The 16301-nt window shown below is 48.9% G+C and overlaps 1 protein-coding gene across 5 annotated transcripts in view; it reads left to right on the top strand.

Moving 5' to 3' along the window:
• The window catches only part of ANO5 (anoctamin 5), an 87600-nt gene that overhangs the window by 29364 nt on the left and 41935 nt on the right, over window positions 1–16301 (top strand). For 3 of the 5 annotated variants that reach the window (XM_044271154.1, XM_044271152.1, XM_044271151.1), the window contains exons 2-3: window positions 1145–1215; window positions 7317–7364. In XM_044271154.1, the coding sequence (XP_044127089.1) occupies window positions 1145–1215; window positions 7317–7364 (119 nt within the window). The remainder of the gene's footprint in view (window positions 1–1144; window positions 1216–7316; window positions 7365–16301) is intronic. The other 2 variants (XM_044271156.1, XM_044271155.1) reach the window with 1 other exon arrangement.

Raw genomic sequence — 16301 nt, 5'->3', positions numbered from 1 at the left:
GAGCACAGAGGGTTCAGCAGGGGGAGTATCATTGTTTATTTATTTTTTACATTCTAAGGCCTCATGCACACGACAGTATTTTTTTGTGGTCCGCAAAACAGGCTTCCGTTGTTCGGTGATTCGTGTCAGTTTTTGTTTCCGTGTGTCTTCCTTGATTTTTGGAGGATCATCAGACCAGAAAAGTGAAAAAAAATAATCTAAGTCAAGTTTGCCTTGAAAATGTTAGGAAAAAAACGGACACGGATCACTGACGCGGATGACAATCTTGTGTGCCTCCGTGTTTTTTCACGGACCCATTGACTTGAATGGGTCCGCACCGTTGTCCGTCAAAAAAATAGGACAGGTCCTATTTTTTTGACGGACAGGAGACCCTGATCACGGACGCGGATGACAAACGGTGCATTTTCCGAGTTTTCAATGGACCCATTGAAAGTCAATGGGTCTGCAGAAAACGGAACAATGGACACGGATGCACACAACGGTCGTGTGCATGAGGCCTTATAGTATCCTTGACACACAAAATAATAAACGGCAACCCCTCTGCATTGCAAATCTCCCATTTTCTTCCTTTAATCTGCCACATTCCAGGAGCCATTTGCAGTACAGTTTGCAAGATTTGTCCCTCTGTTGCAAGTACAGTATACTCGAACATAGATGCCATGGGAAAGCCACGTTCACACTTCCGTTAAGGAGAGTCAGCTGCCTGATCCAGCGCAAACGCCAGCAGTCAGCTGGACAGGAAACTGTTTCATGTAACTGTTTTCTGGATCACCGCCAGACCTCATTGCAGTCCATGGGGATCTGGCAGGTGTGAACAAGGCCTTACTTTTTGTCAACCATTTTCAGTTTGCATTGTGTGTGTGTGTGTGTGTGTGTGTGTGTGTGTGTGTGTACTACAGTATATTTTTTGGACGTGGAAAGTTAAAAGCTACCGTATAACTGTCTGATCACTTGCTCTGTTCATTCACTCCACTTTTTGAGAGGTATCCGTATCCCCCATTGTTTGTTGTTCCTTGTGTCTTTTATGTCATGTTTAGTCTTTGTATTTTTGGACTTCAAAAATTAGCAAAATGTCTGTCTGAAAACGTCCTCACTGGATCGTGTAGGTGAATCTGCTTCTGACCTCTGCTCTGTCTTGTTCTAGGTGAAGACCTCAATGGGCCTCTGTACGAAATCAACTCCAATGCAGATTCAGAGATTCCTAGTAACTCGGAGGTGGGTAAAAGTCGTGCTTTGATTTTGATAATTAGTGACCTCATTATTTTCCATTGTGTCTGTATCATCTCACTGGGTCAAGTCTGCACCAGACAGTTTATATATGTCCATCTGTTCCAACTTTTAATCGTTTGTCCACCTATACAGATCAGCCTACATAAGGAATGAATCTATCAAACAAGTTGATAAGTAATGTATGTACACAGTGACTCCACCAGCAGAATAGCGAGTGCAGCTCTGGGGTATAATACAGGATGTAACTCAGGATCAGTACAGGATAAGTAATGTATGTACACAGTGACTGCACCAGCAGAATAGTGAGTGCAGCTCTGGAGTATATTACAGGATAAGTAATGTATGTACACCGTGACTGCACCAGCAGAATAGTGAGTGCAGCTCTGGAGTATAATACAGGATGTTACTAAGGATTGGTACAGGATATGTAATGTAATTTATGTACACCGTGACTGCTCCAGCACAATAGTGAGTGAAGCTCTGGAGTATAATACGGGATGTTACTAAGGATTAGTACAGGATAAGTAATGTATGTACACAGTGACTGCACCAGCAGAATAGTGAGTGCAGCTCTGGAGTATAATACAGGATGTAACTCAGGATCAGTACAGGATAAGTAATGTATGTACACAGTGACTGCACCAGCAGAATAGTGAGTGCAGCTCTGGAGTATAATACAGGATGTTACTAAGGATTGGTACAGGATATGTAATGTAATTTATGTACACCGTGACTGCTCCAGCACAATAGTGAGTGAAGCTCTGGAGTATAATACGGGATGTTACTAAGGATTAGTACAGGATATGTAATGTATGTACACAGTGACTGCACCAGCAGAATAGTGATAGAAAATAAAGTATTGGAATCGCACTCACCAGATCTCGCGGTCAACCGGAATGCAACAGCCCACCTGGAGTCCAAGATTCTTTAGGGCTCCCTCATGATGAATCCGAAACAAAACAATGGAGGCAGCATGTCCGGTAAAAAAACCCTTTATTGGGTCCAGCCAAGTGAACTTGACGTGCAAAAAAGTTGTGACGTTTCGGCCGCTTCACAGCCTTTATCAAACACCTGTTTGATAAAGGCTGTGAAGCGGCCGAAACGTCACAACTTTTTTGCACGTCAAGTTCACTTGGCTGGACCCAATAAAGGTTTTTTTTACCGGACATGCTGCCTCCATTGTTTTGTTTCGGATGCACCAGCAGAATAGTGAGTGCAGCTCTGGAGTATAATACAGGATGTAACTCGGGAGCCGTACAGGATATGTAATGTATGCACACAGTGACTGCACCAGCAGAATAGTGAGTGCAGCTCTGGAGTATAATACAGGATGTAACTCGGGAGCCGTACAGGATATGTAATGTATGTACACAGTGATACCAATGTTTCTATACATTGATATTATATGAAATGGTTTTAAAGGTGGAAGTTCTTCATAAAACACTCCTCTCCCTGAAAAAAAAAAAAACACTTAATAAGCTGATAATGATCTCTGGATCTGCTCTGTACATTGACTGATAGTTGTCGGACTGCTCGGCCTCCAAACATTTTAGCCGCAGCCATTGCCTTCCCTGAAAGCTCCGCAGACTGCTTGGCAATGCTTTTTAACTGCGTCCTGTAACCACAGATCTATGAAAGGTTTATGAAAATGCCAACCAGTGATATCCGATCCAGGGACGTTCTGCATTACCACCTGCACTGCCTGCTGTTTGTATATGCATCTGTAGTGCTGGCTGTGGAAGGGTTAATGTGCTGAGCGCCTTTAATAGGATCGCACTGGAAAATAAAGTATGTGCAAATATTGACCATAAGTGGCTGTTTGTGCAGTGTCCACGAGACGCTGATTTGGAAATAACCCTAAAGTCCTTTACTACTAATCGATCAGCTTGCGGGTCAGGACGCTCGCTGACTGGAGCTGTAATTTCCTGTATAAACCTTGCTGTAGACTTTCAATCCTTTTCACCCCTCTGGACAGGATCAGTTGACCATTTCTTAAGGACTTTCTGGCTTTCCTCTGTCCAAAGAAACAAGGAACTGGCCAAGTGGAGCTTTGGCCTGTGCAGTATATTACCCTAGAGATAGGTGGCGCCAACGGTCAGCCAAACAATTGTATAGAAGAGTCGAGCGGAGCCCTGTCTGCCAGTCCCGTCACACGTCTGTGTGTGACTTGCTTTACCGTGTAATGCAGTTCTCGCCAGTCACTGACTCCCCGACTGCTGCAAACCTACACCTTCCAGATTGCCCCGACAGCCTTTACAACAGTGAAGGAGCCACAGGCTGAAGTTCACTGATCTAATGGCACCTGGCTATCTATTCTTGACCATTGGGCGACCACCATTGACCATCATACCCTATCCTAAGGCCTCATGCACACGACCGTTGTGTGCATCCGTGGCCGTTGTGCCGTTTTCCGTTTTTTTTTTTTCGCGGACCCATTGACTTTCAATGGGTCCGTGGAAAAATCGGAAAATGCACCGTTTGGCAGCCGCATCCGTGATCCGTGTTTCCTGGCCGTGAAAAAAATAAGACCTGTCCTATTTTTTTCACGGCCAACGGTTCACGGACCCATTCAAGTCAATGGGTCCGTGAAAAAACACAGATGCACACAAGATTGTCGTCCGTGTCCGTTTTTTCTTATCCTTTCAATTTCATTTCATGTCCGTGGATCCTCCAAAAATCAAGGAAGACCCACGGACGAAAAAACGGTCACGGATCACGGACCAACGGAACCCCGTTCTGCGGACCGTGAAAAAATACTGTCGTGTGCATGAGGCCTTACTCTAATGCAGGAAAAATATGAGAGAACCACACGTGCCTCATAATAATCATAGGTGTAAACAGATTTATTTACAGGTACCTTCCTCTTTTTAAAACCAGAGGCTTTGTATGACCATTGTGGGCACAGTGGTATCAAGATGAATTTCGCCTGGATGTGATTCTTCACACTTTAAGGCAGCCACGGACTCCATTGGCCTCTATACAACCTCCGTGCACACTGCTGTTAGACATTTATTGCCGTTTTTATTTTATTTTTTCACTATATGCTGAAATCCACATGTATTGTAAATGTCGGAGAATCTGCACCGAAAGTCCATTGCAATTCTGTCAACGTTCCTCATATACCCCAGATGATTGCTTGCAGCACTAAATGATTTGATGCTGTTGTGATGAGTCTGTTAATTCACATTAGGCTACTTTTCACACCTGCGTTTTTTATTCAGGTTTAGAGATCCGGCAGAGGATCTCCAAACTAGAATTAAATGGTTCAGTTTTGTTCCCATTCATTGTCAATGGGGACATAACTGTTCAGGATGCTTAAAGGAGTTATTCAATCCTATAAAAAGCCCCCCAATATGCCAGGCCCCTCACACTGAATATACTTACCTGGGTCCCTGTGCCGCTCCTGGTCCTCGCTACCTGCACCACTGCTCCCCGAGCGAGGATGAAAACATCCGGTGTCGGGGAGAAGCACTGGCGCAGGTAGCGGGGACCAGGAGCGGGGTAAGTATATTCATTGTGAGGGGCCCGGGCATATGGGGGGCTTTTTATGGGATTGGATAACCCCTTTAAGTATGCATCTGTTGCGTTTTGCGCGATTTTGTGTCAGTCTTGTGAAACGGAAGAAAATGGATCCGGCATGAAAATAAAAACTGATCCGGCGCCTATTGACTTACAATGATTTTCATACCAGATTGGGTTGGTTAAATTTTGATTTGATACAACCAGATCCGGTCAAAATGGATGCATCCGGATGTATTAAATGGCACGGATCGGTTTAATTCTGGTTTTGAGATCCTCTGCTGGATCTAAAAAACGTGAATTAACAACGCAGATGTGAAAATAGCCTTTATAGGAGAAGTCTCCCGGTATCTTCCAGGCTTCCAGATTTTTATCCTAATGCATTGTGCATGCCAGAATCTTTCCCACATAATCCACTAACGGAGCATGCTTGCTGCTGGTTCATGTCTCCGGTTATATTCGCACACAGCATATCTGTTGCAGAATTGGCCGAGACTGAAAGTCTCTTCCATAGATGTGAATGTTTCTGCAACTGGTGCAGGAATTTTTGCAAACCTCATAGAGATGCAAACTTTTCTGCAGCAGATCTGCTGCCTGTGAATTGTGCATGTGATTGCTCTATTTTATGTGAATGAAGTTTAAAGGGGTGAACCATCTGGGACATTGATGGCATATCACTAGAGTATGTCAGATAGGTGCAGAATTCACCTCTGGGACCCGCTCCTGTCCATAGAACAGAGCCTCCAAAGTAAAGGAGAGCGCACACGGTCCCGTTCTGGAGATTGGTGCGGGTTCCACGACTGGCATCCGCAATTAGGACATTAATGGGATTTCCAAGTGATATGCCATCAATTCCCAGATGGGAATACCCCTTCAATCAATGTAAAATTAAAGGTTAGTGGTTCTAATATTGTGTTTTTTAATGCTTCACAAATTTCAAGGTCTCTGTTTGCTGTCAGTGAAAGAAAAGTTTTAAATAGGTCTGTACATGGTTCTAAGACTAATCTTACAGCTGAGGGTTTGTTACAGCTGCATCTCGTCTCTGAGCAGTACAGACGTCTACATCCACCTTATTAAACACCATGATAGAAGGTGACATACCCCATCGTGAGTCGGGGGGGTTCCATCACATGACACATCTATTGTGGCTTACATTCCATTTCTGTGTTCCTGTGATGGAATAGAAAAACTAAATTTATATCCAAGATGTGAACTCGGTCTTGGGCCTCATGCACACGACCATTGTTTTGGTCCGCATCAAAGCCGCAGTTTTTGCGGCTCGGATGCGGCCCTTTTCACTTCAATGGGGCCGCGAAAGATGCGGACAGCACTGTGTGCTGTCCGCATCCGTTGCTCCGTTCCATGGTCTGCAAAAAAAATATAACCTGTCCTATTCTTGTCCGTTTTGTGGTCAAGAATAGGCAGTTATATAAATTGCGGTCCGTGCGGCTCCGCAAATAGCGATACACACACAGACGCCATCAGTGTTTTGTGGATCTGCAATTTGTGGACCGCAAAACACACAACAGTCGTGTGCATGAGGCCGTACTTGCACTGACAGATGTAACAAACTATCAGGAGCGGTTTGTGCCACTGACTGAGGCGTCTTGCACACGACCATATGGTTTTTTTCAGTATTTTGCGGTCCGCATAAAAGGATCCGGAAAAATAGGGATGAAGTCTGTGTGCATTCCGTTTTTTGCGGAACGGAACAGCTGGCCCCTAATAGAACAGTACTATCCTTGTCCATTATGCGGACAGTAATAGGACATGTTCTATCTTTGAACGGAAATACAGAAGCCGAAAGCATACGGAGTTCCTTCCGTGTTTTATTTATTTTTATTTTTTTGTGGGTCCATTGAAATGAATAGTTCCGTATACGAAACGCAAATAAGGAACGTAAACGTAAGAAAAAGTTTGTGTGCAATAGGCCTCACTCTTGTAGCATATGAATGTAAGCAATTCACTGACAGCAATGGACGCAGCCTCTTGGTATAGCGTATTCCTTGTGTGCTGAAAAGTTCTATATTTTGTTTCTAATTAGTATTGATATTGTTTCATGATCTCTACTTGCTGTCACTGAATGAGGATATTCATTGGTTAGAATCTGTCCTGGTCATGTGACGATCACATGACCACGATTGATTCTTGGCCTCTGGAAGCAAGCAATGGATATTCCCATTCAGTGACTGCAAGAAGAGATCTGGAAACAATACTGATCTGTTGCAGAACTTTTTGTTACAAGCTATATATCTTTTTAAAGGGGTGTTGTGTTCTCATCCTATGAATTGATATATTGCCAGGATCACTTCATGTTCGATGGGGTCCTACAGGTCAGACCCCCACCAATCATAAAGTGATCGCTTTATCAGATGCCCCTTTAAGGTCCGTTCTACCAAGAGACTGCGTAATGGAAAATCAGACAATTCTGCTGTGTACACCTCACTGTAACGAATCCATCAGCGCCTCATCCTCTGTTTTTATGCCGAATGCATCTGCTATATAATTATTTTTTTTTATTCACCATTACTAACCGCATTATATATTTTTCCCATGATGCCACTCAGGGCCTCAGCAGCACAGAGAGTACCTTCCTCATCACCAGTCCTCAGAGGGTAAGCGGCTGCAGCCCCGTGCATGTCCGGTGTGTAGCTGGGGGCAGCATTTAGTGTCTAGTGGTGCCAAGAACACCTTCCATTCCTAACCTGACATATATTTCTGCTCCAGCATCCCCCCATGGAGGCCCTATTGATGTTCACCCAACTTTCCCAGAATCTATGGATCTAATGAAGAAAAAGGTGATGGACAAATGCTGGAGCAGGCCCCTAGTCCTCTGATATTTAGGGGACCCCCCATCCTATATTTATGCCTTATTCTGTTGCTATAAACCCCTTTAAGGATATTTTGACATCAGATTCAGATTTCAGTCCTTTTAGCCCTTATGGACTCCATGTTCAGAATATGGCGGGTGCTACTGGAATGTGTTTTTGGCATTTGGTGAAGGATTGCGGCATGTGCTGGTTTGTGGTGTAGTGTCGTCGTGTTTGCATTTTTCTGTATTAACTCCTTTGTTTGATACTAAACCACATTTAGGCTACTTTTACTTTCACCTCTGCGCTTTCTTTTTCCGCTATTGAGATCAGTCATAGGATCTTAATATCGGGGAGAAAACACTTCCATTTTGTCCCCATTCATTGTCAATGAATGTCAAAATGCTGTCTGTTCCGTTTGGTTGCGTCCACATTGCGGACAGAATAACGCTGCAACCAGCATTTTTCTGTCCGCGATGTGGTGCGGAGCAAGACGGATTCGTCATGACACACAATGTAAGTCAATGGGGACAGATCAGTTTTCTCGGACGCAATAGAAAATGGATCCGTCCCCCATTGACTTTCAATGATGATCATGATTGATACGTAATGGCTATATAAGACATAATACAACCGGATCCGTTCATAACGGATCCAGGCGATTGTATTATCATGACGGAAGCGGTGTGAGAGAGCCCTGACTACTTTCTTATAAGGTGTCTGGGTGCTGGTAAAATGAAGGGCAGAAGTGTCTGCTGGACCCCTTTGTCTTCCGACGTGAGGGGTACCATGTTCTGTCTCCTGACGTGTCTGGTTTAGTAACTGCTCACATGAAGAGACTTTTATGCAGCGTTCTAAGAGAACATGCTCCAGAATAAGGTTATTACTAAAACGACGGGCAGTCATTAAGATACTTCAAATTTCTGCCTTGGATTTGCTGTTGAAAATGCTGCCGATCCAAATGTGGATTTATGCCCGTTCAACGGGATAATAGGCATGTATCCACCCATCATTTTTTGGTAAGAAGTGACTTGTGATTTTTGTTTAGTTTTTTTTCATTTGCTGTGCAGATCAGATTCTCATTGACATCAATGGGATGCGCTTAGTGTTTTTATGTGGATTCCTGTGGAAAAATAATGCCGTGTGAACACATCCTAAATGGAGAGCAATCAAAGACTTCAAAAATTACCAATAATCCAAGAGAATCCACAGCACTTCCTTGCATAAAAAACTTTTCGGTTTGCACACTGGAACCCTTTTCAAGCAGTGATATGTTGGTAAGGCTGATTAGTCAGCCTGCATTTGTGGGAGGGGCGGAGGCTCTTCATATACGAGCCACACCCTCACTCACAGGTGTGTGTTTTCAGGTGCACATTCAAGCTGCGCTCACCTGTTGGCTGTTACATCTCATTCCGTCCCCAGCCGACAGCCGGATCCGTATTACATGCCTGTTATTACATGTTGTATACTCGGCTTACAGCCATAGCTGCTACTGTTACTCCGTTTTCATGCTCTGGACGCACCACCCTGGTGTTCCCAACTTGCTCCACTCACAACCAGAGCTGCATTTATACCAATTTTCATGCTCTGCTTATACCCAAAGTTGTGTTAACACTTCTACTGCTACACCAGGTTGTATACCCCACTCACCAAAGCCGCTTTCCATGTCTGCGGTCACATCAAGTTAATATTCCGTTCACATCCAAAGCTGCGTCCGCATGTCTGCTTTTCACATCTTGTCCTATACTCCTTTCACTACTAGAGCGGCGTCCACATGTCTGCTTTCGCATCACGTCAATACTCTGATCACTTTCAGGTTGCATTTATACGTCTGCTTTATACCATGCTTTTCATGCGCTACCCATACTCAAAGCTGCGCCTATACCATGTTTTTAGGTACCACTCACATCCAAAGCTGCATTCTCCTGTTTATTGCTACATCATGGTTTTGCTCAATCTCACCGGGGCAGTCTGCACCCACCGCTCTGGTACCTCTCTCCTGACAAACATAACTGCGTTCTTTTCAGGCTTACGTTACCTTCCTCGGTGGTCTGTTACATTCCATAGGCCTGGTTTCTGTTTAATCCTGGTTCGTATTCACTCAGATTGGTCTCCTTTTACTTCTGGTTCGTATTCACTCAGATTGGTCTCCTGCCCCAGTTCACCAAACAGCTCCTCAGCGGAGGTCAGTGGGCCGATAGGAGTACGTTTCCTGCTATGTTTTCACAAGCTGTTCATTAGTTTGTCACGATAAGAGACTTCTCTTAGCGAACTTGCAATGCCCCAGGCATTTCATGTTTACGTTTATGGTTCGCAGTGGTTAGTGTTTTATGTATGCACGTGCTTCGGATTACTAATGTCTATATTTTTAACGCCTGTTGGCAGTCATGTTCCTTAGGCCACCTTCTAGCCAATCCAATCATTCAAGTCGCTTCATATGCCATCAGGTCCGGCTTACGTTTTAATTACTTATCGTCACCGCAACATCATCCCTCTGGCTTCGGGGGCCCTATGACCGATCCGGCCTCATGGCTCCAGGGGCCCCTTGACCGCTTTTCATGTTTTGTTTGTTAAGGGTACGACATGGTTGTAGGCTGGTTAGTGTCCCAGGTTTCTGTTGGAGGTTATGCGAGTCCATGTCTTTGTCTTTCTAGGTTATCGAGTTCCGGTTGCTTACTAAACCCGTTGGGTTAAGGCCCAGTCTTTTCCCCAGCCGTCCTTAATTCTAAGGTTCGCATCCCAGCGGCTGCCCGGCCCCATGGGCCCCTGGTGGTTGCTTCAGCCAGGGGCGTACACAGAAATCATTGGGCCCCATAGCAAGAATTTAGATTGGGCCCCCATGCCCGTTCCTAGTCCCTCCTACTATGCGCCCTGGCTCCTCTCACTACCCTCCCTAACTTCTCCCCTGCCCCACCTCATGCAGAAGTATTTTGTTCTACAAAATGGCAGTACTCATGCCGGAACCCAACAGACCCATTAGGGTACTTTCACACTTGCGGCAGGACGGATCCGACAGGCTGTTCACCATGTCAGATCCATCCTGTGGCTATTTCGCCGTGCCGCCGGACCGCCGCTCCGTCCCCATTAAATATATGGTGCACGGCGAAAGTCGCCGGACTAAAAAGTCAGACATGCAGTACCTTTTAGTCCGGCGGCTTTCGCCGTGCACCGCCATGCTGCGCCAGAGCTCCGCCCCCGTTATAGCCAATGGGGACGGAGCGGCGGTCACGCGAAATAGCCGCAGGACGGATCCGACATGGTGAACAGCCTGTCGGATCCGTCCTGCCGCAAGTGTGAGAGTCGCCTTATAGAGAATGGGATCTGATAGTTCCCGGCGGTGTTCAGCATATATTGACAAGAATCTGGGGCATTACATGATGTAATACCACCCAACTTTCCTGCTGTCCAGCATTGCACATGCGCATAGACATGAGAAAAGTGTGAGGAAGCGAGTGCCCCCCTTCCCCCATCCTCTGTGTCATGCAGGACAGCTGGGAGACACTGTCATTACTCGCTATCCTGCATGACACATGTGCAGAGACAGGAGTCTCTGGGGAAGCTGGGTGACCCCCTCCCCCTGCCTTTCCATGTTCTTATTATCTGCATTTATGCCTTGCAGGATAGCAGGAAATCTGAGTGACATCACATGATGTAATAGCACCCAGCTTTTCTGCTGCCCTGCATGGCACATGTGGAGAGACATGAGAATAGTCTGAGAACGCTGAGTGACACAGCTCCCACCTACCCCCATATCTTCTCATGCCTCTGCACTTGTGCCATGCAGGACATCAGGAAAGCTGAGTCACATTACATAATAGCACCCAGCTTTCCTCCTGTTCTGAATGGCATATGTGCAGAGGAATAGCCTAGGAAAGCTGAGTGATTCCCCCCCCCCCCCCTCCCCCTGCACTGTCCTCACCTACAAGTGGTCACTTACTTCATTACTGGTGGGGCAGTGGCAATCCAGAGAGGAATCGGGCATAATGGAGCTAACAGGCGGGAGGCGGAGCTATCCGGCGGGAGGCGGGGCTAAGAGGCGGGCCTAGCAGACGGGAGACAGTTAGGAAGATAGACGGGGGCGGGGCCTCTCCTCCACTGCGGGCCCCTCTTCCTCACGGGCCCCATAGCAGCTGCGTGGTCTGCCTATATGGTAGGTACGCCACTGGCTTCAGCCCCATGGCTTCAGGGGTCTGACCAATGGTTGTCTGTCCACCTGTGCAGCTATGCTTTTGAATGACTCATATCTTTACCTGCTTGCCAGCTTATGTTATTATTTTTAGTTAATATCCGTTATTATCTCCATTTTCTGTCACGTTTCCCTTCGTCTTTTCAGGTAATGCAGTTCAACTATTGGGGTAACATTCCACGTCGGTCAGGTCTCGTTCCTAACGATATTTCGCCTTGCATGTTAATCAGGCCACGTAGTTTATCTTGGGTATCGCCTGCCACATCGGTCGGGCTCATGGTTTAATTCACTTGCACCTTATTCATGTCACTTTTCATAGTTATAATTCTTTAAAAAAAAAAAAATCGGCCCCATGGCTTCGGGGGCCCGACGACCTGCTTCGGCCCCATGGCTTCGGGGGCCCGACGACCTGCTTCGGCCCCATGGCTTCGGGGGCCCGACGACCTGCTTCGGCCCCATGGCTTCGGGGGCCCGACGACCTGCTTCGGCCCCATGGCTTCGGGGGCCCGACGACCTGCTTCGGCCCCATGGCTTCGGGGGCCCGACGACCTGCTTCGGCCCCATGGCTTCGGGGGCCCGACGACCTGCTTCGGCCCCATGGCTTCGGGGGCCCGACGACCTGCTTCGGCCCCATGGCTTCGGGGGCCCGACGACCTGCTTCGGCCCCATGGCTTCGGGGGCCCGACGACCTGCTTCGGCCCCATGGCTTCGGGGGCCCGACGACCTGCTTCGGCCCCATGGCTTCGGGGGCCCGACGACCTGCTTCGGCCCCATGGCTTCGGGGGCCCGACGACCTGCTTCGGCCCCATGGCTTCGGGGGCCCGACGACCTGCTTCGGCCCCATGGCTTCGGGGGCCCGACGACCTGCTTCGGCCCCATGGCTTCGGGGGCCCGACGACCTGCTTCGGCCCCATGGCTTCGGGGGCCCGACGACCTGCTTCGGCCCCATGGCTTCGGGGGCCCGACGACCTGCTTCGGCCCCATGGCTTCGGGGGCCCGACGACCTGCTTCGGCCCCATGGCTTCGGGGGCCCGACGACCTGCTTCGGCCCCATGGCTTCGGGGGCCCGACGACCTGCTTCGGCCCCATGGCTTCGGGGGCCCGACGACCTGCTTCGGCCCCATGGCTTCGGGGGCCCGACGACCTGCTTCGGCCCCATGGCTTCGGGGGCCCGACGACCTGCTTCGGCCCCATGGCTTCGGGGGCCCGACGACCTGCTTCGGCCCCAGGGCTTCGGGGGCCCGACGACCTGCTTCGGCCCCAGGGCTTCGGGGGCCCGACGACCTGCTTCGGCCCCAGGGCTTCGGGGGCCCGACGACCTGCTTCGGCCCCAGGGCTTCGGGGGCCCGACGACCTGCTTCGGCCCCAGGGCTTCGGGGGCCCGACGACCTGCTTCGGCCCCAGGGCTTCGGGGGCCCGACGACCTGCTTCGGCCCCAGGGCTTCGGGGGCCCGACGACCTGCTTCGGCCCCAGGGCTTCGGGGGCCCGACGACCTGCTTCGGCCCCAGGGCTTCGGGGGCCCGACGACCTGCTTCGGCCCCAGGGCTTCGGGGGCCCGACGACCTGCTTCGGCCCCAGGGCTTCGGGGGCCCGACGACCTGCTTCGGCCCCAGGGCTTCGGGGGCCCGACGACCTGCTTCGGCCCCAGGGCTTCGGGGGCCCGACGACCTGCTTCGGCCCCAGGGCTTCGGGGGCCCGACGACCTGCTTCGGCCCCAGGGCTTCGGGGGCCCGACGACCTGCTTCGGCCCCAGGGCTTCGGGGGCCCGACGACCTGCTTCGGCCCCAGGGCTTCGGGGGCCCGACGACCTGCTTCGGCCCCAGGGCTTCGGGGGCCCGACGACCTGCTTCGGCCCCAGGGCTTCGGGGGCCCGACGACCTGCTTCGGCCCCAGGGCTTCGGGGGGGGGCCCGACGACCTGCTTCGGCCCCAGGGCTTCGGGGGCCCGACGACCTGCTTTGGCCCCATGGCTTCGGGGGCCCGACGACTGTTTTCAAACCTGCTGGGCTCATTGCCTGGTTGGTTGTCCATCTGTGCATCTAGGCTGATTTGGCCCCTATGTATCGCATACATACCTGCTTCCCTAATTTCCTAATAATCCATGTTGATCGCTCATTTTATGTTTTGACCGTAAATTGGTCCGGTTCGCCCTACAGCATTATTGTCATGTCTTACGCAGATATTTCGTCTTTCTTTAATTGTTCATGCTTTCGTTCAGGTCCTGCCAGAGGAAGAACAAGTAGGGCAATTCGCTCTAGCATTTCAGTCTCTGATTGTAGTCGATCATATCTTGTCAACCAGGTCCCCGCACAAAGCCTTTGCCTTTTTACCACGACCAGGAATTCATTTTCGCCAGTAGCTTCATTGCATTGCATTCCCTCACTCATGGGAGGGCATAGACAGAATCGTGTATATTATGGCTTCATAGCTTCTTGCCCCACTAACCTCCGACTCCCTACAACCACGGATTTTGGACAAGGTCCAGCATTTTCTCACGGTAGAAGATTCAGATAGTAGGTCGGTCTTCACGTCTCAAGCGTTAAAACAATTCTCAGGGACGCACAGTAGAACAAAGCGCGGATAGCTGTTGTCTGGGTAACTATTCAAGGATTCTCTTCCTATCTTCATGGTTCTTTTTGGCCCTCATTCCTGCATAGTCTAGGCAGTTAGGTTTTGGTCCCACGATCTCCTGACGCTAGAGCATTGCCAGTACTCGCACTAGAACCAAACTTTACAAGTTTCAGTTGGTTTTATGATCCATTTCACAACGTATTCTCGGTCCTCCATTCCGCTTTGGTGCAGTATCCGCAATATTGAGCATCATGTCTCTGGCCTTGTCATCCACAAGATGGGTTGTAGGTTTCCTACTGGTCTTGCCTCACATACCCTGAATGTTCGCTCTAGATCCCGGATGCCTTGCAGTTGGCTTGGGGATTAGTTTGTACATGCCATTCAAATTCCTTTTCTATCCTACTTGGCTTGGTTTTTGCCCACTTATAGGCCTACCCACGATCATGGCTTAGGGCACACAACAAGCCATTTAGTCAGGTCTGCTAAAACACGCCTAGCTGGGTTAGGTTGTTCCTGTTGTTTTCTCCCTAGGGTTCTTCGGATACCTCTTGGCCGTAGCCATGACCACAAATATAATATATTATATCTATCTCTCCTCTTGGCCCTGGTTCTGTGCTTTTGTGCGTGTTCTTCAGTCCCTGCACCAGTATATCTCTTCCCTCCACCATAGGACTTCGGAAATGAGTGTTATCTGTATCGGTCTGTGGCTGCTTCTCTACTTCCCGAACCATCAATGTACAGTTGTCACCCGTACCCTGTAGAGCACCTCCTGAAATAACCACTTGAGGATTTTTTATATATGTATGTATGTATATTTGGTACTGAAAAGTACATAACACAAAGTAATGAAATAAAAACTTAGCAGGAAAAAAGCTACTACATTGAAAACAATGCAGGATACAGTTAATGGAGCCTCTGTTTAGGCTACTTTCACACTAACGGCAAGAAGCGGCGGCGCATACCGAGAGGCGGACGGAATAAAAGTACGACATGTCATAGTTTTATTCCGTCTGCCTCTCTGCATGCGCTGCCGCTGGAAATCCGGCCCGCCCCTATTATAGTCAATGGGGCCGGAGCGGTAGTCCGGGGGCATGCATGCTCTAGCGGCAGCATGGAGCCGTCTGCCGGAGTTCCTTGCCGCTAGTGTGAAAGGGGCTTGAGTTTGTCAAACCAGACTAATCTGTGATTAAAGCGGTTTTTTGAGACTTTTAACATACACAACATCCAAAGACCTTCAGACTGAGCTGGATACATCTGGAGTGATGATTTCATCCTGTGCGATACACCACACCCTGAACAAAGCAGGGCTCTAAGGGAGGATGACACCACCACTTAAAGGGCTTATTCTGGAAAAGATAATGATGACGTATCCTGGCGATAGGTCCTCATTATTACATCGGTGGGGGTCTGTGTCCTGGTACCACCCTGATCAGCGCAGGGATCCGCTGTGCTCGCTGGAGCTGCGGTGTGCGATGCAGGCTCCCAGCAGCTTTCGAAGGACAGCGCCGTACATCGTATAGTGGCAGTGCTTGGCACTGCAGCTCAGCCCCCCTGACTTGAATGGGACTGAGCTGAAACTCATGTCACTGATGTACAGTAATGTCACTGGCCTAGGAAGAGGCTGCGGCGCTCAAGGCCTCGTCTGACAGCTGATTGGCGGGTGTTGCAGCCCCTCAGATCCAATACTGATAACCTTTCCTGAGGATAAGTCATAAATATATTTTCCTGGATAACCCCTTTAAAGAAAAAGCGACAGAACTTTACTAAACGTTACACGGACAAACCATGATCCCTCTGGCAAAATGACCTCTAGGCAGAAGAAACCAGACAAGAGCTTTTTGGCGATGGCAGCAGAATGTTTGTAGACCCGGAAATGAAGCCGATAAAGAAAAGTGAGCCTACCAACCTACCTACAGTGTGCCTGGTAGAGGAGCCATGACATGGTGGGGCTGCTGCCCTAGAGGCCTTAAATGTGTGACAGGAGC

The sequence above is a fragment of the Bufo gargarizans genome, chromosome 10, assembly GCF_014858855.1.
Source record: "Bufo gargarizans isolate SCDJY-AF-19 chromosome 10, ASM1485885v1, whole genome shotgun sequence".
Classification (NCBI taxonomy): Eukaryota; Metazoa; Chordata; class Amphibia; order Anura; family Bufonidae; genus Bufo; species Bufo gargarizans.
The sequence above is the reverse complement of the archived record's forward strand: the minus strand, read 5'-3'. Positions and strand labels throughout refer to the sequence as shown.